General features: G+C 41.5%; 1 protein-coding gene and 1 long non-coding RNA gene across 2 annotated transcripts in view; one reads left to right on the top strand and one right to left on the bottom strand.

Annotated features, from left to right (window-relative positions):
• Nucleotides 1-1,185: 1,185 nt before the first annotated feature.
• GRK5 (G protein-coupled receptor kinase 5) overlaps nt 1,186-17,800 on the top strand; it is a 252,331-nt gene continuing 235,716 nt past the window's right edge. The window contains exon 1 of the mRNA XM_053309322.1: nt 1,186-1,610. Coding sequence (XP_053165297.1) covers nt 1,559-1,610 — 52 coding nt within the window. The 5' untranslated portion in view covers nt 1,186-1,558. The remainder of the gene's footprint in view (nt 1,611-17,800) is intronic.
• On the bottom strand, nt 10,196-13,900 carry LOC128350725 (uncharacterized). Its single transcript, XR_008319427.1, has 3 exons — nt 13,671-13,900; nt 11,305-11,443; nt 10,196-10,445 (listed from the first exon to the last, which is right to left on the bottom strand). It is a non-coding gene; the product is annotated as an uncharacterized LOC128350725 (long non-coding RNA).

Genomic DNA, 17,800 nt, shown 5'->3' with positions numbered 1-17,800 from the left:
AACCCACAATCCATTGGTTCACATCCTATGAATGTCTTCTTGTCCTATTTCTTCTTGTTAGCAGGAAAGAAGTGAAAATGACATGGTTAAAGGATCAATTATAGACAGAATATGCCTCTTTAACAAGCACAATCTTCTATTGTTACTACTTTTTCTTAATTCACACTATGAGCCGAAAACTAATAGATAGAGAATATCATATAACAGCCAGAAAATAAAATTCACACTTTTGTTTTATGCAGCATTAAAGAGATATTCCTAACGATGGAGTAGAAAGTAAGTGGTAAAATGAGCAGTTCTGTGTGGTCTGGTAGCTTGCATACCTCACTTAAGTTAGGAAAGCCTGCCCTTCAAAATGCCAAGTTCTTTTCCTTATAGCTATATACACTAACTTGTACCATTTAGTACCACTATTCTTTAGATCTAGCTTCCAAGCATCTAAGATCAATAGAGGCATTAGACATAGTAATAAAGCAAGAATGCTAGTTGTCTGTCAGTCACCTAGGTATAATGGGAGATAGAGTTGTTACCTTTTTCCTTAGCATACTCTTTGGCTTAACAGCTGTATGTAAATCAGAAATGCAAATTTTATTTTCCCTCCACCCCATATGAAAGTACAGTGATGGCGTAAGCGGCGCGACCTATACTGTTCTGAGCTTAGAACACTTATTACATGTAGCTATGTCTTATGTATTCGAAAATAAGAAAGGTGCGAGGCTTCATGAATCTTTGTTGTTCAGTCAAGAAATACCATAACGTTACGCGTGACTTTGAGTCATTATAACAATTTTATCAGCAACTCAATTAAAAACAGCTAGCTGACTGATGAACTGTAAATTAGCTAATGGCCATGCGGGGAGGTCGTCTGCCCCCCCCCCCCGCCGCCTTAAACTGTTGGGGAGGGTAGATATTGTGTGTTGGCGTGCGTATAAATGTGTGTGTGTATGTATATGTGTATATATTCCTTAAAACACACCGTGCAGCTTCTTCCTTTCTACCGACACCAATTCGTTTATCTCTCCTCCTAACAGCGCAAGGCAGCTGCAGCAGGTCTTCCTCCAATGAGTATCGCGCGTGGAAAACGCAAACCCTGACGCCAGCGGCCGGCATGAAAACTACATCTCCCAGCATGCTCGGCCTGCGAGTACTAAGGAAAGAGCCAGCTGTTGAGCATGGCGCCTGCGCAATGCTGCGGAACCCGCTTCGTAGTACCACACCCCCGGGGAGGGAAGCAGAAACATCTGAAACCCTAAGCCATCGGAGGAGGGAGAGAGGCTTTGTATGTAGGCGTGGAGAATGGAGTAGTGAGGGGCTGGGGTCTCTAGCACTGGAGGAGGAAGAGCGAGCAGACCAGCCAGCCAACGGTGTTTTTTTGTTTGTTTGAGGAGGGAACTCGACGCAGGACTCGAGAGAAAGGAAGTGAAAGAATGCACTAGCGGGCTGCTGCTGCTGCTCTCTCTCTTACACACACACACGCACACGCGCGCGCGGAGCGGGAGACCCGCGATCGCTGATCGCAATCGGCATCCCCGCTGCAGCGCCCTGACGGAGCTTGTCAATGGAGCTGGAAAACATTGTTGCCAACACGGTCTTGCTCAAAGCCAGGGAAGGTAAGCTGCACGGAGCATCGCTCGCCTGTCGCATTTCCCTTTCTGCGAAGCAATGCATAGCCAGCTTAGCGGCGGAGGGAGCAAGGTGACGGTGGGATCTCACGCATCTCGTGTGTGTGAGAAATGGTTGAGGCGCTGATAAATCTGCCGATCTGCTCTCTGCCCCTCCGATGCGTGTGCTTTCAGCGTGTGTTGTGTAAAAAGGTCGGCTGCAAATACATTCGTTCACGATTGGCACATATGCAAATAGTCGGTTCGATCTACCTCGAGTAAGTCGGTGGGCTTTTGATCTGGAGTGACTGAATGGTGTAAGGGATGTTCAAAAACGAGTCGCGAAGAGCTTCAGGTTACTGCTTCTTTAACTATTATATGTAATAAAAAATTCAGTCTGACAGAGGAGGAGGAAGAAGACGGGTGGGGGAGGAGTGGATGCAAATAGAGTGAGGCACTGGCTTGCATACTACACATGAAAAGGGTCCTCGCTTCTCAGCAGCTGCAAAATAAGGCACAGTTTAAAAAGGAAGAGGTTTTGCATATGCTGTGTTGTCTTGAGGTGTGTGTGTCTGTGCGATTATATCTGCAAAAAAGATCTCGGTGCTTGCAGGGACAGTACTACAAAAAACAAAAATGTCATGACGCCTATCTTTCTCCCATCGATCTCTAGAATGATAGCTATCTCTAGTTCAACATCCTCTGGAGAGGGAAAGTGGTTTTCTGTTTTTGAATGACTGGGTGTTTTCTCCTCCTCTTCCTCCTCCTCCTCTTCTTTGGCTCAACTGAGACTCTGAGAGAGGATATTATTTTCTGTGAGACAGTCGCAGCTGAAATACTTGGGATGGAACAGCTTTTGAATGCAACTTGCAGCACTGGAGCTTTTCATTCACAGCATTTGATGAATGGAAATCCCATAGCCAGAGAACCAGGGGCTGCTATCATATCCTTTTCCCGCGTCTAGGCTCTGCTCATGCACGCCTCTTAGATTCGGTAATGCAGAGGAATGTTCTTTACCACCCCTCTGGTTGAAGGGGTGAGCAGTCACTCTCTATCATTGGAACCACTCAAAAGCATTCACTTCCACTTATACCATCTCTCTGGTGCCCTTTAATCGTGTGGTGGGTAGGGCACTTAATATCAGTCTTTTGTTTCTTACCTCTAACCGCCCGCCCCCCGCCACACTATAGTGATTTTTAAAACATACATACACCATGAGATTATCTGTTTATAAATACAGTTATAATTTCTTGCTTATTTTAAGACTGCAGGAGGTCTGGTAGGTAGGTAGGTAGGTAGCCCCTGTATTACAGCATGTTAAATGGATGATATGCATTAGATGGATGATATTATGAATATAGCGATTGTTTCCTCTAATTACATCAAGCCTTGCAATCCTCTTGTTTAGGACTTATGAGTATGCCTCCATAAGGTTACTATCTAGTTAACAATATGCACTTGTCCAACTGATTGCACTGTTATGGTAAATATATAACGATATAGGTAGCTTAGATAGACAATGTCACTATTCCTTCTGAGGAAAGAAAGACAATCCATGTATTTTTGGGGGGTGTGTGGTAGAATGAAATGCATTGCCCACGATTAGAAATAGACATGGTTCATCAAGCGATGTCATCACTTGGTGAACATCCTCATATGCCAAACAGAGCTTTTAGCCCCATTCTTGTATGGGAAAGGAGGTGTTAGTATTTGTGTAGGAGACTATATACAGTCGCTGCTGACTGAATGTAAAAAGAGAAAATGGCCAGAAAACATCTGTGATGGCCACCTACTGGTTGAACATGATTATGCGTTATATGGCTTGGGGAAAACTTATGAACATTTGGGCAGATTGAAAGTCTCTTTATGTGTGGTTAGGCTGTTGAGGGAGGTGTTGTTTTGATGAAACTGAAATATGATTGTTTTCTTTGCTTGAACTTATCAACTTATCTGTAGTGTTGCAGATGTTGCAAATGTTGCTTAAGTGCCAGGACAATCCTTTTATAGATACATCTTTGAAGCTTCTTTATTTCCTTTAATAGTCTATGTGTGAAGTAAAGTTTGCAGAACTTAAACTGTTAATAGTTTTGAGCCTCAGGTTGTCTGAGAGGCTTAAGGATAACTCACATATGACACTTTTATGTAGATCTGTGTTACGAAGTCACTGCATGCAGTCATGACAAACTGGACACTTGAAAATTTCTCACATACATGTTCTTTCTCCAAAAAGAAAAAAAAAGTCTGCAGGGAAATGCAGTATCAAGTTCACTCTTGGAGCAGAATGTTCTGTGATAGATGTTTTAGTTCTTATAAACTTATTTTTCTGTCCTTCATGTCAACACATCCACAGAAAGTTTCTGGGCCCACAAATGAATGTTTTTAAATATAATTTTTAAAGCTTGAGCGTGTAAATATCACTGGCAGATGGGAGGCCATATTAGCCCTATTCACATATGATTTTCTCTGCGTACTATATATGCATGTACCATTCTTACATTGTGTTTAATGCATGTCCAGTAGTACACTTCTTATCTGTACCTTGCATTTGAGGGGACCTGCACTCAGAAAGAAAATAAATGCATGTACAGTCACTCACACACACATGTGCATGTGTACAGACACATGAATGCATGTACAAGGTAATGTCTGAATAAGGTTTGTGTGAGAAGAGGAACACCTGAATTCTACTGAAATACTTGGTGGTTATGCACTTCACTGAAGCATTCCAGTTATACAGAGTGATCTTAAATGCAGAAACTTCAGCATAGCTTTCTAGTTTAAAAAATGTTTCAGTCCACAATACATCCTCAAAAAACAAATCCTAAACCTATTGGAATGCTAATCTGAGATATTTCCTGACATTGCATCTAATGTGTTAGCTGTTGCAAGGTTATTTCTGCACAGGATCATTCTCCTTGAATATTGCCTTAGTATTCCAAATTCAAAATAAAATTTATTTGCCCAATTAGTCCCTGTTTCTGCACATAATTTGTGACTAGGATGATTCAGAACAGAAGTGACAAATGTGTGGAAAGGAGCTACTCATAAGCTGCAGTTTCAAAATCTTTTCATATAGCTATACTGTCACCAGAAACCCAATTGTTATACAAATTGGCTTGTGTGACAAGAATGGTACAGAGCTTGCTATTGCTCTTCTGAGCCTAGGTTGAGTGCTGAGACACAACTTATAACCACACACACCCATATATATGATATACATATTATATAATACACACACACCATTCTAATCCAAATTTTTCTCCACTAGAAAACCATCCTCCAAACAATGAGCTTTTGTTGAACATTAACAGTACTTAGCATGTATAGGGCTTTTGAATGTGTAAAACACTTTGCTTATATTTATTTTGGTGTACAATAATTCTGGATAAGCTAACAGTTTTGCAGTAAGATTTATTGTGAATCACTTTGTACAAAAAAGATGGTTACTTGCCTTGATGCTTATTTCTCTGGGTCTCAAGCACTGGTTATAAGACATATTACTAGACATCCTAGGCATCTCTCTCTTTTGGTATACTCTGTGTGTGTATTATGGAAGTGTTTTAAAAGTAATTCAGCATGTTCATGGTGGGGATACTTCAGTTATCTCAGTGTATCTGAAAAAGCTCAGTCACAAAGGCCAAGAAGTATGTGAAGAACAAGCCAAGTTGTATCATGACAGTTCGGAAAGTTGTAAAAGACACTTGTCCAGACGCTTACGATTACAGCATGGCATAGAGGCCTTGATGTTTCAGGAATGTGATAAAGTCAGCACAGCAGCTGGGAAATGGACCATAATATAACAGAGGAAATTTATCATGGTTTCAATCTTTGCTTCTGCACTGCCTCCCTACCCTGGTCAAGCATAGTGTCATGAAATGTAATTCAAATAACTGTTAATTAAAGTAAGTAGGCCTCTGTATCAATGTGGTGAACACTTTTTCCTCCTCTCTAGAAAATAGTATGCAACTACATCTTTGTGGTTAGAGTCATCAACTCTTGGATCCTGGTGTGATTCTGATATGCTCACAAAAGAAGTTTGGGCAATCCTCACATGAGCGCACCCATGTGGAAAAGTTAAGCATTGTGAATGCCTCATAGGATTGACCCTGAAAACACATTCAGCTGTAACCTTTATTTGTTGATGGCTTTGCTTCAAAAAGTTATTACAGGAGCCCCAAAAACTGGCATTGTCTTGGCCCTCAATTTAAGGAAGACTTGAAGCCAAGTTGTACAAGCTGTCTTTCCCCCCGCAATTTTAACTGCATAAAGTAGTATTGTGAAGATATCTCCCACAGTAGAAACCGCAGCTTACAATGCACAGTTGCTTGTTCTTGCAGTCTAATCACTCTGGCGCATAAAGAGTGGTATCCTACCCCCTTTAAATAATGACTACATCTAAAGAATAATCACATGAACAAACACCCAAGTCTTGTTTGTGTTAATGGGCTGAAAGAGGACTTCTGTTTCCTTGAAATGCAACCTATATACAACTTTTAATTTCTCATGTCTTCTGTAGAGTTTAGGTTTTGGCCCCTGGGTTACCTAAATATAAGCTTTATTCCAAATTAGATTGGATATATATTTTTTTCAATTACAGCATAGGGACATGTGAACTAGGACATATTTTGTATTTAAGAACTGTCCTCTAAAAGAGCTGAAATTAGCCATTCTAATACAGTAGGCTCCACTTGACAAAAAGAAAATTTACTGAAATGACCACCCATAGATGGTGGCAATGGCTCATGTAACTTTGCTGTAATGAAATAGGTTGCATGCAATTATTGTAATTGGACTCTAGTATGGTTCATAAACCCATTCAGTGCAATGTGCATTTGATGTCCTGTCCCTCAGTAGTCTTATGCAATATTAAGGGTATAATTATAGATGGGCAACATTAACATTCTTGCAGTGAGTAAGGCAAACCTGTGTAGCATATGGAAAACCAAATGACTCTCTCTTTGAAATTAAAGTGAAAAAAATTGTATAGTGCAATAGAAGCCAACTTTCTGAAGCTTTGAGAATTGTATTACATTTTGAAGACTTTGCCCTCTTAATACAAGACCAAAGAATTACAATTCCAAAAAGCATTAATGAAAGAACAGGTAAAACAAAAGCCTAGTCCTAAATTAAATGCAAAATCCTGAAAAAGACTAGAAGTAAAATTCCACTTTGTGTCATTACTTATGCTGCGACTCTTACACCAGCATTCCACCAACAAAGAGGGAATAATAAATTGCTTGACTTGTACAAAGTCTCTTGTCTGATTCTCTCTGCAGTATATCTTCAAACTTCATTTTGAGACTTTAGTAGGACTGCTTGCCAGTTTGAAACTAACAGGCTTTGCCTTAGATCCCATGCAAATCCATTCTTTTCACAGCCAGATCATTTCCTCATCTTAATAAAAGATGGGAAGGCCCATAGCTCAGTGGTAGAGCATATGCCTTGCATGCAGAAACTCCCAGGTCTTGAGCAAAAAAGAAAAAAAGAAGACGAAGTGGGGGAGGGGGGAGAGAATCTCCAATGACAAAGTTTGTGCACAGGCAAACCAGCAGTCTCGCTTTTTATAAGGCAGCTTCATGTGGCTGGCATGTTCCAATGTTAAAGAGGGGAACAGCAGCCTCCAGCTTCAGCCTCTAAAGCTAATATAGCCCTACAAATCCAGATTCAAGTTAAAACTATCTTGCAAGGTGGTGTGGGGGATGGTAGGGGTTAGGGATGTGCACAAATTGATTCTTTTAAAATTCAATTGTGCCCAAATCAAATCACCCCTGATTTTTTTTGTGACCTAATCTATCCCCCAGAATCACCCCAGATTCTATTTGGATTCAGACCACTTATAAAGGTCCTAGGGGCACCAAATCTGGGTTATGGATAGATCCCCATGGGAGCCATCTACCCCCCAAATTTCAAGGCAGTGGGGCACTTGGTTGAATTCTAATGATTTTTTTAAAAGTTTTTATTGATTTTGTATATTTCCGCCATAGGAGATAATGGGGATTTGAAGTCTCCTTATCCTTACCCTAACATGGATCACCAGCTTTAATTCTTTCTTTTTTTTAAGCTAAGCTCTAGCCCTTATAGAAGTGGAGTTATGGAGCAAAATGTGCGGTTACTATTTTTCAAGTGTTTGGATTCTCTGGTGTATAATTTTTCCTCATAATTAATCCCTATGAGAATTCATTGCATGACTTCATTTCTTCTGTTCATTTTGACTGTAATTGGACAGTGCCAACTAAACCACCACCACCACCTGCAAGGCAGGGGGGTACTTAGTTGTGTGTGTTTTTTTAAAAAGGATTTTTTGAAGTGTTTAAATTCTTTGGTGGCTTCATTAAACACCTTCATTTATTCTGTTCATTATGACCCCACTGGTTTGCAGGTGGGGGTGGGGAATTAGTGGCATCCCATGTGCCAACTACCCCCCCAACCCCTAAGCCACTGGGTACTAAATTTATTTATATTTTAGGAGTTTTTGAGGTGTTTAGATTCTTTGGTGTGTAATGAATCCTCATAGGGATTCATTATGAGGAAAGGTTACTAGACACCAAAAAGTCTAAACAGTTGAAAAAATTCCAGAACATAAACTGAGTAGTACCCCAATGCCCTATGGGTGGGAGGGGGGTGTAGTTTGAAGATGGCAGTTGACAGTTGGCACTGTCCAAAGACTGTCAAAATGAATAGTAGAAATGAAGGTGTGTAATGAATCCTTATAGGGATTCATTGAGGAAAAATTATTATACACCAAAGAATCCAAATACTTGAAAAAGATTGACCACACATTTTGCTCCGTAACTCACTTCTACAAGGGGTAGAGCTTAGCTTTTCTTTCTTTTTTTAAAAAAAAGAAAGCTGGGGATTTGGGGAAATTAATAGGAGGAATCTGAATCTCGAATTGGAATTAGAGGAATCTGGTACAATTCAATTTGGATCTGAATCTAGCCAGTGAACCACAGGGGCGATTTGTTCTGTCTCCAAATCACCCTAATCAGCTAGATTTGGGTACAAATAGATTTGTATAGAAATTGATTTGCACATCCCTAGTAGGAATATGCTTTGAAAGGATCCTTTTGGATAAACTTCTCATACCATATTTGTGCCTACGTTTGTAGGTTGGCCATTGTTCTTGAAGGTGACGACGTACTTGATAAATATCTAGAGGGGTTGGAAGGAATAAATAGGTGTCTTGGGGACAAACTCCTGCTGTGCTTACCCTTTCTTGCACAAACAGCATGCATGGAGGCGGGGCGGGGAGTCTGGGCCAGGGCAGGGTATGGAGAACTTTAACATACCGTTCCTGCTGCCGTGCACATGATTTTTACATATACACTTTCTGTTTATCTCATCGGAAGCAATGGGAGCTCCCCACCCTTGTATAAATAGCAAATAGCACCATTTGATTTGATTTGGATTGGAACTATGGTGTGGAAGTCAAGTTAAAGCCCCTTGCCTTTGATATGTAGGTTAAATAATGGCGCAGCAGGGAAGCAACCTGCCTACAGAGCCGGAAGCTGTTGGTTCGAATCCCCGCTGGTGTGTTTCCTAGAATATGGGAAACTCCTATATTGGGCAGCCGCAATATAGGAAGGTGCTGAAAGGCATCATCTCATACTGCGTGGGAGATGTCAATGGTAACCCACTCCTGTATTCTACCAAGAAAACCACAGGGCTCTGTGGGTGCCAGGAGTCGACACTGACTTGATGGCACAACCTTTCCTTTCCCTTACCTTTGATATGCGCACACACACACACACACACACACACACACCCGTTTTATGCAAGGAAGGGCAAGCACTTCAGGGCTAAAGATGTAACTAACCTCGCATCTCATTTGGCCCTTGTGTACATGCAATATGCTGCATGTGAGATTGTGCTTCAGCTTCTGAACAGGAAAGGGTTTCTCTTCTTTCTTGTGGCTGAGGCTTCACATTTTGACAGTAAGAGTGAAATTAGCTGTCACTGCTAATTCTTATATGCAGCACTGTGGCCAACTCCTATACTATTACACGCCATTTGAATACTTATGGACCACAACACCCTCCTAATACAATGCAAAGAGTTGCAATATTTGGTGGATGCAAAAAGAATTGCATTAACATCTATCAGAGTGAGATCAGCATCCTTCTGCTTACCACACTAGTCCAGTGCATCTTCCTTTGTTCTGGAAGCTGATGGGGAATCTGTGTGCCAGGTACACTTATTCTGGCAAACAAGCTTAAATACAAGTGTGCTGCTGATTATATGTGGTGTACCAGGTCTGTGTACAGGTGGTAGAAAAGGTTCTTCTATTAAGGCATAGATAGTGAATCATAAATTTCCCAGTAACTCAAGTAAGTGAATCAAAACTTTCTGCCAAGGGAAAATTGAGAGAGCAGCAAAACGACAAGGAACTGTATTTGGAGTGGATGAATGCTCTTTATAGTATCTCTGTCTGGAATCTAACTTCCCAATTGAACATTCAAAAGAAATCATAGCAGGAAGTTTATCTCTTGTCTGCCTTTAATCTTCACCTTTTAAATAAGCAGTTTTAAATTTGCAAGTACTTACATGAATTAGTATTTATAAATGGATCTCCACCCCGTCTCCATAAGGGTGGCAATCTGGGAATTGTTTGGCATTATTTTACACACGTAGAATGCCACTATGTCACATTATCACTACCAGTTGCCTGCAAAAGGGAATCCTCCTCACTCCAACATGAACATATTCTGTAAAGACAGGACCAGTGTTCTCACCAATTTTTTTCATCTGTGTGTGGAATGAATTTTGTTCTTGGTGGCAGTATCGAGGCAGTGTGTGCACATGTATATTCAGAGTGGGGCCTTTCTGATTCAACCTGAACAGGATCTAAAATTAACGGAGTGGACATAAAAAAAACTTGTGAGTGTGCGCACACCTTAGAGGGAAGAACACTGGACAGAACAGGATGCATGTGTTTAGGGTTTTGTGGGAGGATTACACAAAACTCATGAGGGAGCATGTTCTTTAAACTTGCAAAATGTACTCTGTGTTTTTTTTAGACAGAACATGTTTAAACTAGCAAACTAAACAATTGATTAAAACAGTTGTCTGTGATCAGTACATGCCATCAGTAAGTGATGAAGACAGCTTTGTTCACCTACCAGTACTTTGAAGGACTGTGTTGGCAAGTACAAGGCTATGGACGTACAAAGCTATGTGAGCATGCTGGAGAGAAATGTACACAATATTGGACATGTATGAGCGCAGCTAAAGAGGCAAGCCAGTTATAAGGCAGGCCAAGAGGGCAGTATCAAAACTAAAGAAAAAAATGATCCCCTGGTGCAAAAACATTTTATTCAGATATCCCAATGCATTCCAATCAACAGCTCTCCAATGGGGGGGAGGTGGGAGTAATAAACTTCCTGAACAAATTAAATGACTCTCATTGATCAGCCAATTCTAAAAGCAGCTTGCCTTTTCAGTCATATGGTACACACTTCAGGCAGTGCCCAATGGTATGTTCGGTTCTCCACACTGTGAGCATATAGCTCTATAGGATTGCAGACTTGGTTTCTAGTCGCCAGTAAAACATGGTATCACATAGACAAAGGAAGAAAGATTTTACTATGTAGTTCTAAAGAAATAACTTCTGAGCATAAGGCTTCCTTAAACAGGGATTTGAATCTTCTCTTGGAGAGCAGACAGTGCTAGAACAAATTCCAGAGAATATATTTAAACCCTTTACCTTATTACAATCAGTGCTGAATTTCAAGCTGCAATGCTCTTCCTCTTCTGTTCTGTCGATTCAAAGTAGGATCAACTGACAAATCTCCTTCCAGCCAGCAGGGGGCATACAGGAGGCTTGGTGTTGCCAAATTCACACACTAGGGACACCACATGTTAATCAATGAGAATATAAACGAAGGACTGTATGAAAATACATGTTTTGAAAATGAAAAGTCTGAGCCTTCCCAACATATATTCCTCCCATTCTCAAGTGTATGAAATTCATGTGGGAGATAATAGAAGGCTTGGAGATGTACTGGATGGACAATCAAAATTGACCTTTGCTAAAGTATGGAAGAAGGTATGTCTGACCTTGACCTCTGTTACTGAATGGCTGAGGAAACATGCAGCTCTTTGCTGACAGAAGGACAGCCACAACATTTGAGAGTGGTTGTGGTGGAAACCTCAAAGAAGCCCCCAGCATTTATCCCTATTTTATTGTGGTGTCGAGGGCCACTGCTTGCCCCCATGCACCAAAGTTTAAGAATTCCTGGTTCACAGCATACTGGGTAACAAGCTCAGCCATTTCGCGTTCTGACTTGTTAGAAAGAGGCTGCATCAGAGATAATTGCCATTTCACCTGACTTGGTGCAAAGTTGGGCTTGACTGCGTTCTTTGCACAGAGTCCCTCCCAGTCCTAACTTTTTATCGCAGTTTAGCTCAAACAGGGTCGTTTTTCATCCAGTGTATGCTGCTGCAGGCTCCCACCACATGAGTCTCTGGATTTCATGGACTTAGCACTTCATTCCAAGAAGGTGGAATGGAAACAGGGGCTGATTGAAAATGTGTGTCCCCTTAATAGACTTGTTGAATTTTTGCTTTATCTATTTTGCTCGCAAACAGAAAACAAGCAATTAGCCAAGAAGGCGCACAGCTGCACAGCACCCTCCCCCTCTCATGTATGAGAGTGTAGTGGTGCGTACACAACTGGAACTAATTAAACTGAAATTCTTCTCATTGTGGAACAGTCTTACAGAATGTAGTAGGAATGAAAGCAGTTTTGGGCCAACAGATATTCAAGTCTTATGGAATTTTCTGCAGCTTAGCTTAGTTTAGCTTTCTCCTCTGAAAAAACTGCAGCCACAATCCATGCACAGTGTTATGATTTTAAGGCTGCATCTCTATGCTCCATTGTCCTGACTCAGGAGCAAATGGAAAGAAGAGCATTGTGCCTTTTTAAAAATCAGAAATGGGGTGATACATTATGACCTTGAGCTGGCATCACCCTGTTCTTGTATAGGAACTGCACACCTGTTCCAGAGGATCACATTCTGGATCCTGAGGTCTGGTTCTGCATTGGTACATGGATAATCAGCTAGCAGCACAATTCAGATTGGCACAAATCCAGTTTCAAAATGAAACTACTTGTTTAGTATGGCTTAGTTTGTGCAAACTAAGTTTGGTTTGGCTGTCTTGTGCAATGTGGACAAGAAAGTTTCAGCTGTTGCAGGTCATTTTGCTGTGGATGATCATACTTGATAGTTGTGCCATAGAACAAGATGATGATTGGGTGATGGAAGACAAGGTATGTTTGTTCCTTAACCGTTTAGAGTACAAGCTTCTAAACCTGGGTCTTCTAGTCTTTTTGCACCCATGGACCCCTTCAGATCCTCAAGTATTACTCATGGAGATCCCTGTACTTATAATTTTTTTTTTGTAAAATTCTAGTAAAACTCAGAATAGTCACTTTCAAGAATGTTATTCTGCCTCACCAGGAAGCAGAAGATTATAGATTGCTGGTCTATAACCATAATAAAGAAAGATCTGATTTGAATTCAGTACAGCAAAGATTTTCCATGGACTACCTGGAGCTGCCCCATAGATCCCTGATCCCACATGTTCTGAACAATAATCCCTCACTCTCTGCTTTGCTGAATCTTCTTTCCTTCTGACCCAGATCAACAAGTGCCTTTTAGCAGACTTCCTAAGTATTCTGTATTAGCAGGAAAACTGCTGCTCTCAGGAGTGAACTGCGTATGTCTCTTTCCTCTACCCTCTTAAGCCTGTTGCCTTAAAGTTTGTCTGGGGGTAAACTGTGAAGTCTGTTTCTGAGTAACAAACTGTGGACAACATGTCTAGCTATTTGCACAATTTGGGTAATTGCTAGGTAACCACTCAGGTACACTCTCTCACCCCAGTCCAAGTTGGCTATAAAGTCATAGTTAACAATGGCAGTGGTCAAGGCTGATCACATTATTATATTGAAACTTCAGGGTTCTCTCTCGTCTCCTCATCCACTTCTTCTGTTCTCTCATTTCTTTTAAAATTTCAGCTCCATATTGCAAAATTAGACAGTTCTAAATGTTTAAGCACTTATACAATTACCTATTGTCTATGTGGCACGTGCTAGGAAAGCAGGCGCGTAACAATGATAGGGCAAGGGGAGACAGTTGTCTGGGGGCCCCACTGCCTGGAGGGGCACCCCAGGGGCACCTCATGTGACTCCCCATTGCCCCCTGCCCAGCCCCATAGCCTCTCAGCCACTTGCCCTCTTCGCCGTCTCTCCTGCTTGTTCTGCTGGCCCGCAATGGAAGCAGCAGGCAAGCTGCCAAGAGCTCCTTTTCTCCCGCCTCTCAGCTGATCGGCGGGTGGGCGGGGCTTCCACGAAGGCCTCCGTGTAGGCCGCAGTGAAGCCTGAACTCGAGTAGGGCCCGAGCAAGCCAGGAAGGAGGAGGCAGCCAGAGTGTTCTCTGCAGCAGAAGACCCCTTGCTGCCCTGCTTAACCCAGACCAGCATTTGCCAGGTAGAGTGTGAACTCCTTTTTGTGGTTACCTTTCCCGCCCGCCCCCCATATATAGGGATCTGCTTGCCATAGGGCTTGGATATGGGGGGGGGAGGGACTGAGAAGTCTCTGAATATTTATTTTGAAACAGCTTGGAAAATTTGCTGACTTAAAAAAAAAAATCTAAAAAGTCCTATAAGTGGCTTGTTTCATGGCAGAAAATTGCAAAAACTTCTGGAACAGTATTTTATTAATTTTATTTATTCATTCATTCATTTATAAATGCACTTATGTTCAAGTTGTTTTGCAACCCAGAAGGTCTGAGTGAGAACTGTGAAGCATGTGTGGTGCTTTTATTTTATTTTTCTTGTGTGTGAACTGCTCCCCAATAACTTGCAGGGACTTCAGGGTAAATCTGGCCAACATGTGAATGCAGCACCTCCATTCCAGAGGAGATGTGTGTTAAAGGGCTTTAAAAGCCTGGTGTGAAAAGACTCCTGGAATCAAACTTGACTGAATTTGTTCAGAATTCTGAGAAAACAAACATAGGTTCACCCTGCATGGTTGAAAGTCTCCTTTGCTAATCTGCAGCGAGGGGCCCATTTTAATAATTCATCTTTCTAGTGTGTTCTAGGCATTAAAAGTAATACAAATGTATAGTACTCAATGTATATCACTATATATTGTGACGTGTGTGTGTGTGTATTCAGTGAAATGTATTTGCAGGCAGCATACTTATTTTGGAATATCAGACTTAAATCCTTGGGGGCCTGGGGTGTGCGGAGGCCCTGGACTTTGGGGGGGGCCCATTTTAAAATCTTGTCTCTGGGCCCACTCCAACCTTGCTACGCCCCTGTAGGAAAGGTAACAGAGTTATGCTAGGTTGCTCTACCTCTTCTGCAAAACACGAAATATTAGAAGCACTTGGTCACGAAATTCAGTTGTAGGGTGCTCTTTGTGATCCTATGATGAGATATTCTGTAGCCTCTCTTGGTTTTTTGTAGTTACTTGTACATTTCTTTAGGATGCTTTTCAACACATTTCTCATGTAAGCCTTAGTCCCCCTTTTCTTTAGTCCTGTGCCCATCTCTTTCTTGCATATTTTTGATGCAATTTGATCATACTTCAACTACGGCAGATTATGATCTTGGTTTTCAGCACTGTGCTGTCTCACACTTCTTTTAATGTGCCCTTGTCACACTTTCTTTCATCACCCACAATAACTAACTGTTCATCTCTTTGCAAGACCAGAATCATTTCAAACTTTGACTGCAGAGCATATTTCAATCTTTTTGTTAAAGAAAGATGGTTCCTTTGTCTTCAGCCCTTTCTGTCTGTGACTTCTGTTGCTCAGACCATACAACTGAACTAGTGGTCTTCCTATTTGTCACTTGACGATGTATTTATCAATACCACAATCCAGGAATGATCAATTTTGGCAGGTTCGTTCCAGAAGCTTTGTTCATACTTTGAGTTAGAGTCAGGGCCAGATTATGGCATGCTGAGGCCCTAAACTATGTCTAGCTTAAAAGACCCCCTATAATTACAAAATGTGTTAGAAGTCCTGTCCTGGCGCATTACTGACCACACTGCTCATGTTTACAGTGGTGTTAGTCTGAAGAGGCGAACACTGCCTGTAGCTGAGATAGTCATGTGAATAGCTATAATGGAACAAGGGAAGAGGGGTGCGGGAATGTCCTTGGGCCCCTGAGAGAGTGGCCTCACCACCTGGGTAACAATTTGCTCATTGGGCTCGCTCGCTCTCCCTGCTTTTGATTGGAGGACTCATCTTGGCTTCCAGCAAGATGAGTTCTCTACAGGAGGGGAGAAGAATGTCTGGCAGTGATCCTCCCTCCTCTTCCTCTCCTTTGGACTTGCTTTCTGAGAATATTATGTGTTTCACTATGTCCTTATAGTGTTTCGGCAGCAAAGATATGGTGGGGGAGGTGGGAGAAGACAGGGGGCTAGGGTGGGGGGGGCAAGGGCCCAACTTCACTTTTTGTCCCACTCCAACTTTGTTACACCCTTGGTGATGGTGGGTGTTGGACCTTGGTCTAAACCGGACCTTGGTCTAATAAAATTTTGATATAATTTACAGTTATTTCTGCACAAATTTATAAACCCATTATAGTTTATAACTTATATTGGGTTTACATAGCCTCATAAACTATTTTGTCATTTATAATCTCTATATATAATTCTCTTAAATGTACCCGTTGCTAATCCCATGTGTGGTAATTCTCGCGAGAGTTTGCAAGTGAGCTGCCGGGGGAAAGTGAATGGGCAGGTTAATGGCTGGCCAAGAGAAAGTGGTGCTGGGGAAAGCGGGGGCTGGGGAGGCTGGAAAGCGGTGGTGTAGGGGAAGTGGCCGGAGAAGTGGGGAAGAAGTGGGGGGACATAACGGCAGTCAAAATGGGCTGAGAATGGGGGAAGAGGTGGGGGGGAGAACAAGGGAGGGGGACTGAGAGGTGGGAGCCAAGAGGGAAGGAGGAGCCAGCTAGTAACTAACTAAAATGCCTATAAGTGAATACAGAGTACATGCCTAGAAGTCTTTCATTTCTTGGCAGAAGGATGAAAGTTGCAGATATGTTAGCCCCTTCTGAGGATATGATGCTTGCCAAATTGCAGACAATTAGGTGCAGGGTTTTTGTGTGTGCAAGTAACCTTTTAAAGTTTTAATACTTTAAAGATCTTGTTGTCCTTCCACAACCAAGTAGTCAGAGGACACTTGCTTGCACTCTCTCTTGGATAAAGGGTGGCTGTTCCTTTAGCTATTGCAATGACTATTAGCTTTGCGGTCTGGCTAGTGATATATTACTAGTTGAGAGATGCCCTTTGTACTCTCTGAATGGGTGGAAGCATGCTGAATTGGGGCAGATTGTTTCAATTAATACCAAATCACTTAGATGCCAGTTCAGTCCATATAAGTCCAATTTGATTTGTCACTCTGATGAGTTTTATATAAACCGATTTCTTTCTGACAAATACACCACTGTCTCTGGTGGCCAAATTCTGTACAGCTGTGATTACGCATTTGATTAAGTGCCATCAAGTCGGTGTCAGCTCTTAACAACCACATAGAGAGAATCTCTCCCAGGATGATCTGTCTTCAACTTTGCCTTTAAGGTCTCTCAGTGGTGCATTCATTGCTGTCGTAATCGAGTCCATCCACCTTGCTGCTAGTTGTCCTCTTCTTTTCTTTCCTTCAACTTTCCCCAGCATTATGGACTTCTCAAGGGAACTATATCTTCGCATAATGTGTCCAAAGTATGATCATTTGTGCCTCGAGTGAAAATTCTGGATTGATTTGTTTGTTTGTTTTCCTGGTTGTCCATGGTATCCCCAGAAGTCTTCTCCAGTACCAAAGTTCAAAAGCGTCAATACTTTTTCTCTCTTGCTTCTTCAAAGTATCACAGGAAAAACCATTGTCGAAATGATTCTATGATAGAAATGGTTAATTCAGGTTTTTCATTTGTTTTATCCTATCCTATTCTATTTTATTTCAATTTTATGTATTTTATTATATATATTTTATTGTTGTACTTATACATCTGTATCATTGTTCATTTTCAAGGATCATTTTTTTCTGGTTCTGGGACTGTATATTGGATCAGTGATCGTAATAAACTGAACTGAGCAGATTCGTGACCAATTTGGCTGCCAAAGGTTTGTAGAATCTTGCTAAAGAAACCACTTATATTAAAGGCATTCATTGCATCATAGAAAAAGTATA

Source organism: Hemicordylus capensis, chromosome 3 (genome assembly GCF_027244095.1).
Source record: "Hemicordylus capensis ecotype Gifberg chromosome 3, rHemCap1.1.pri, whole genome shotgun sequence".
NCBI lineage: Eukaryota > Metazoa > Chordata > Lepidosauria > Squamata > Cordylidae > Hemicordylus > Hemicordylus capensis.
Note: the sequence above shows the minus strand (reverse complement) of the source record. Positions and strands in the feature narration are given on the sequence as shown.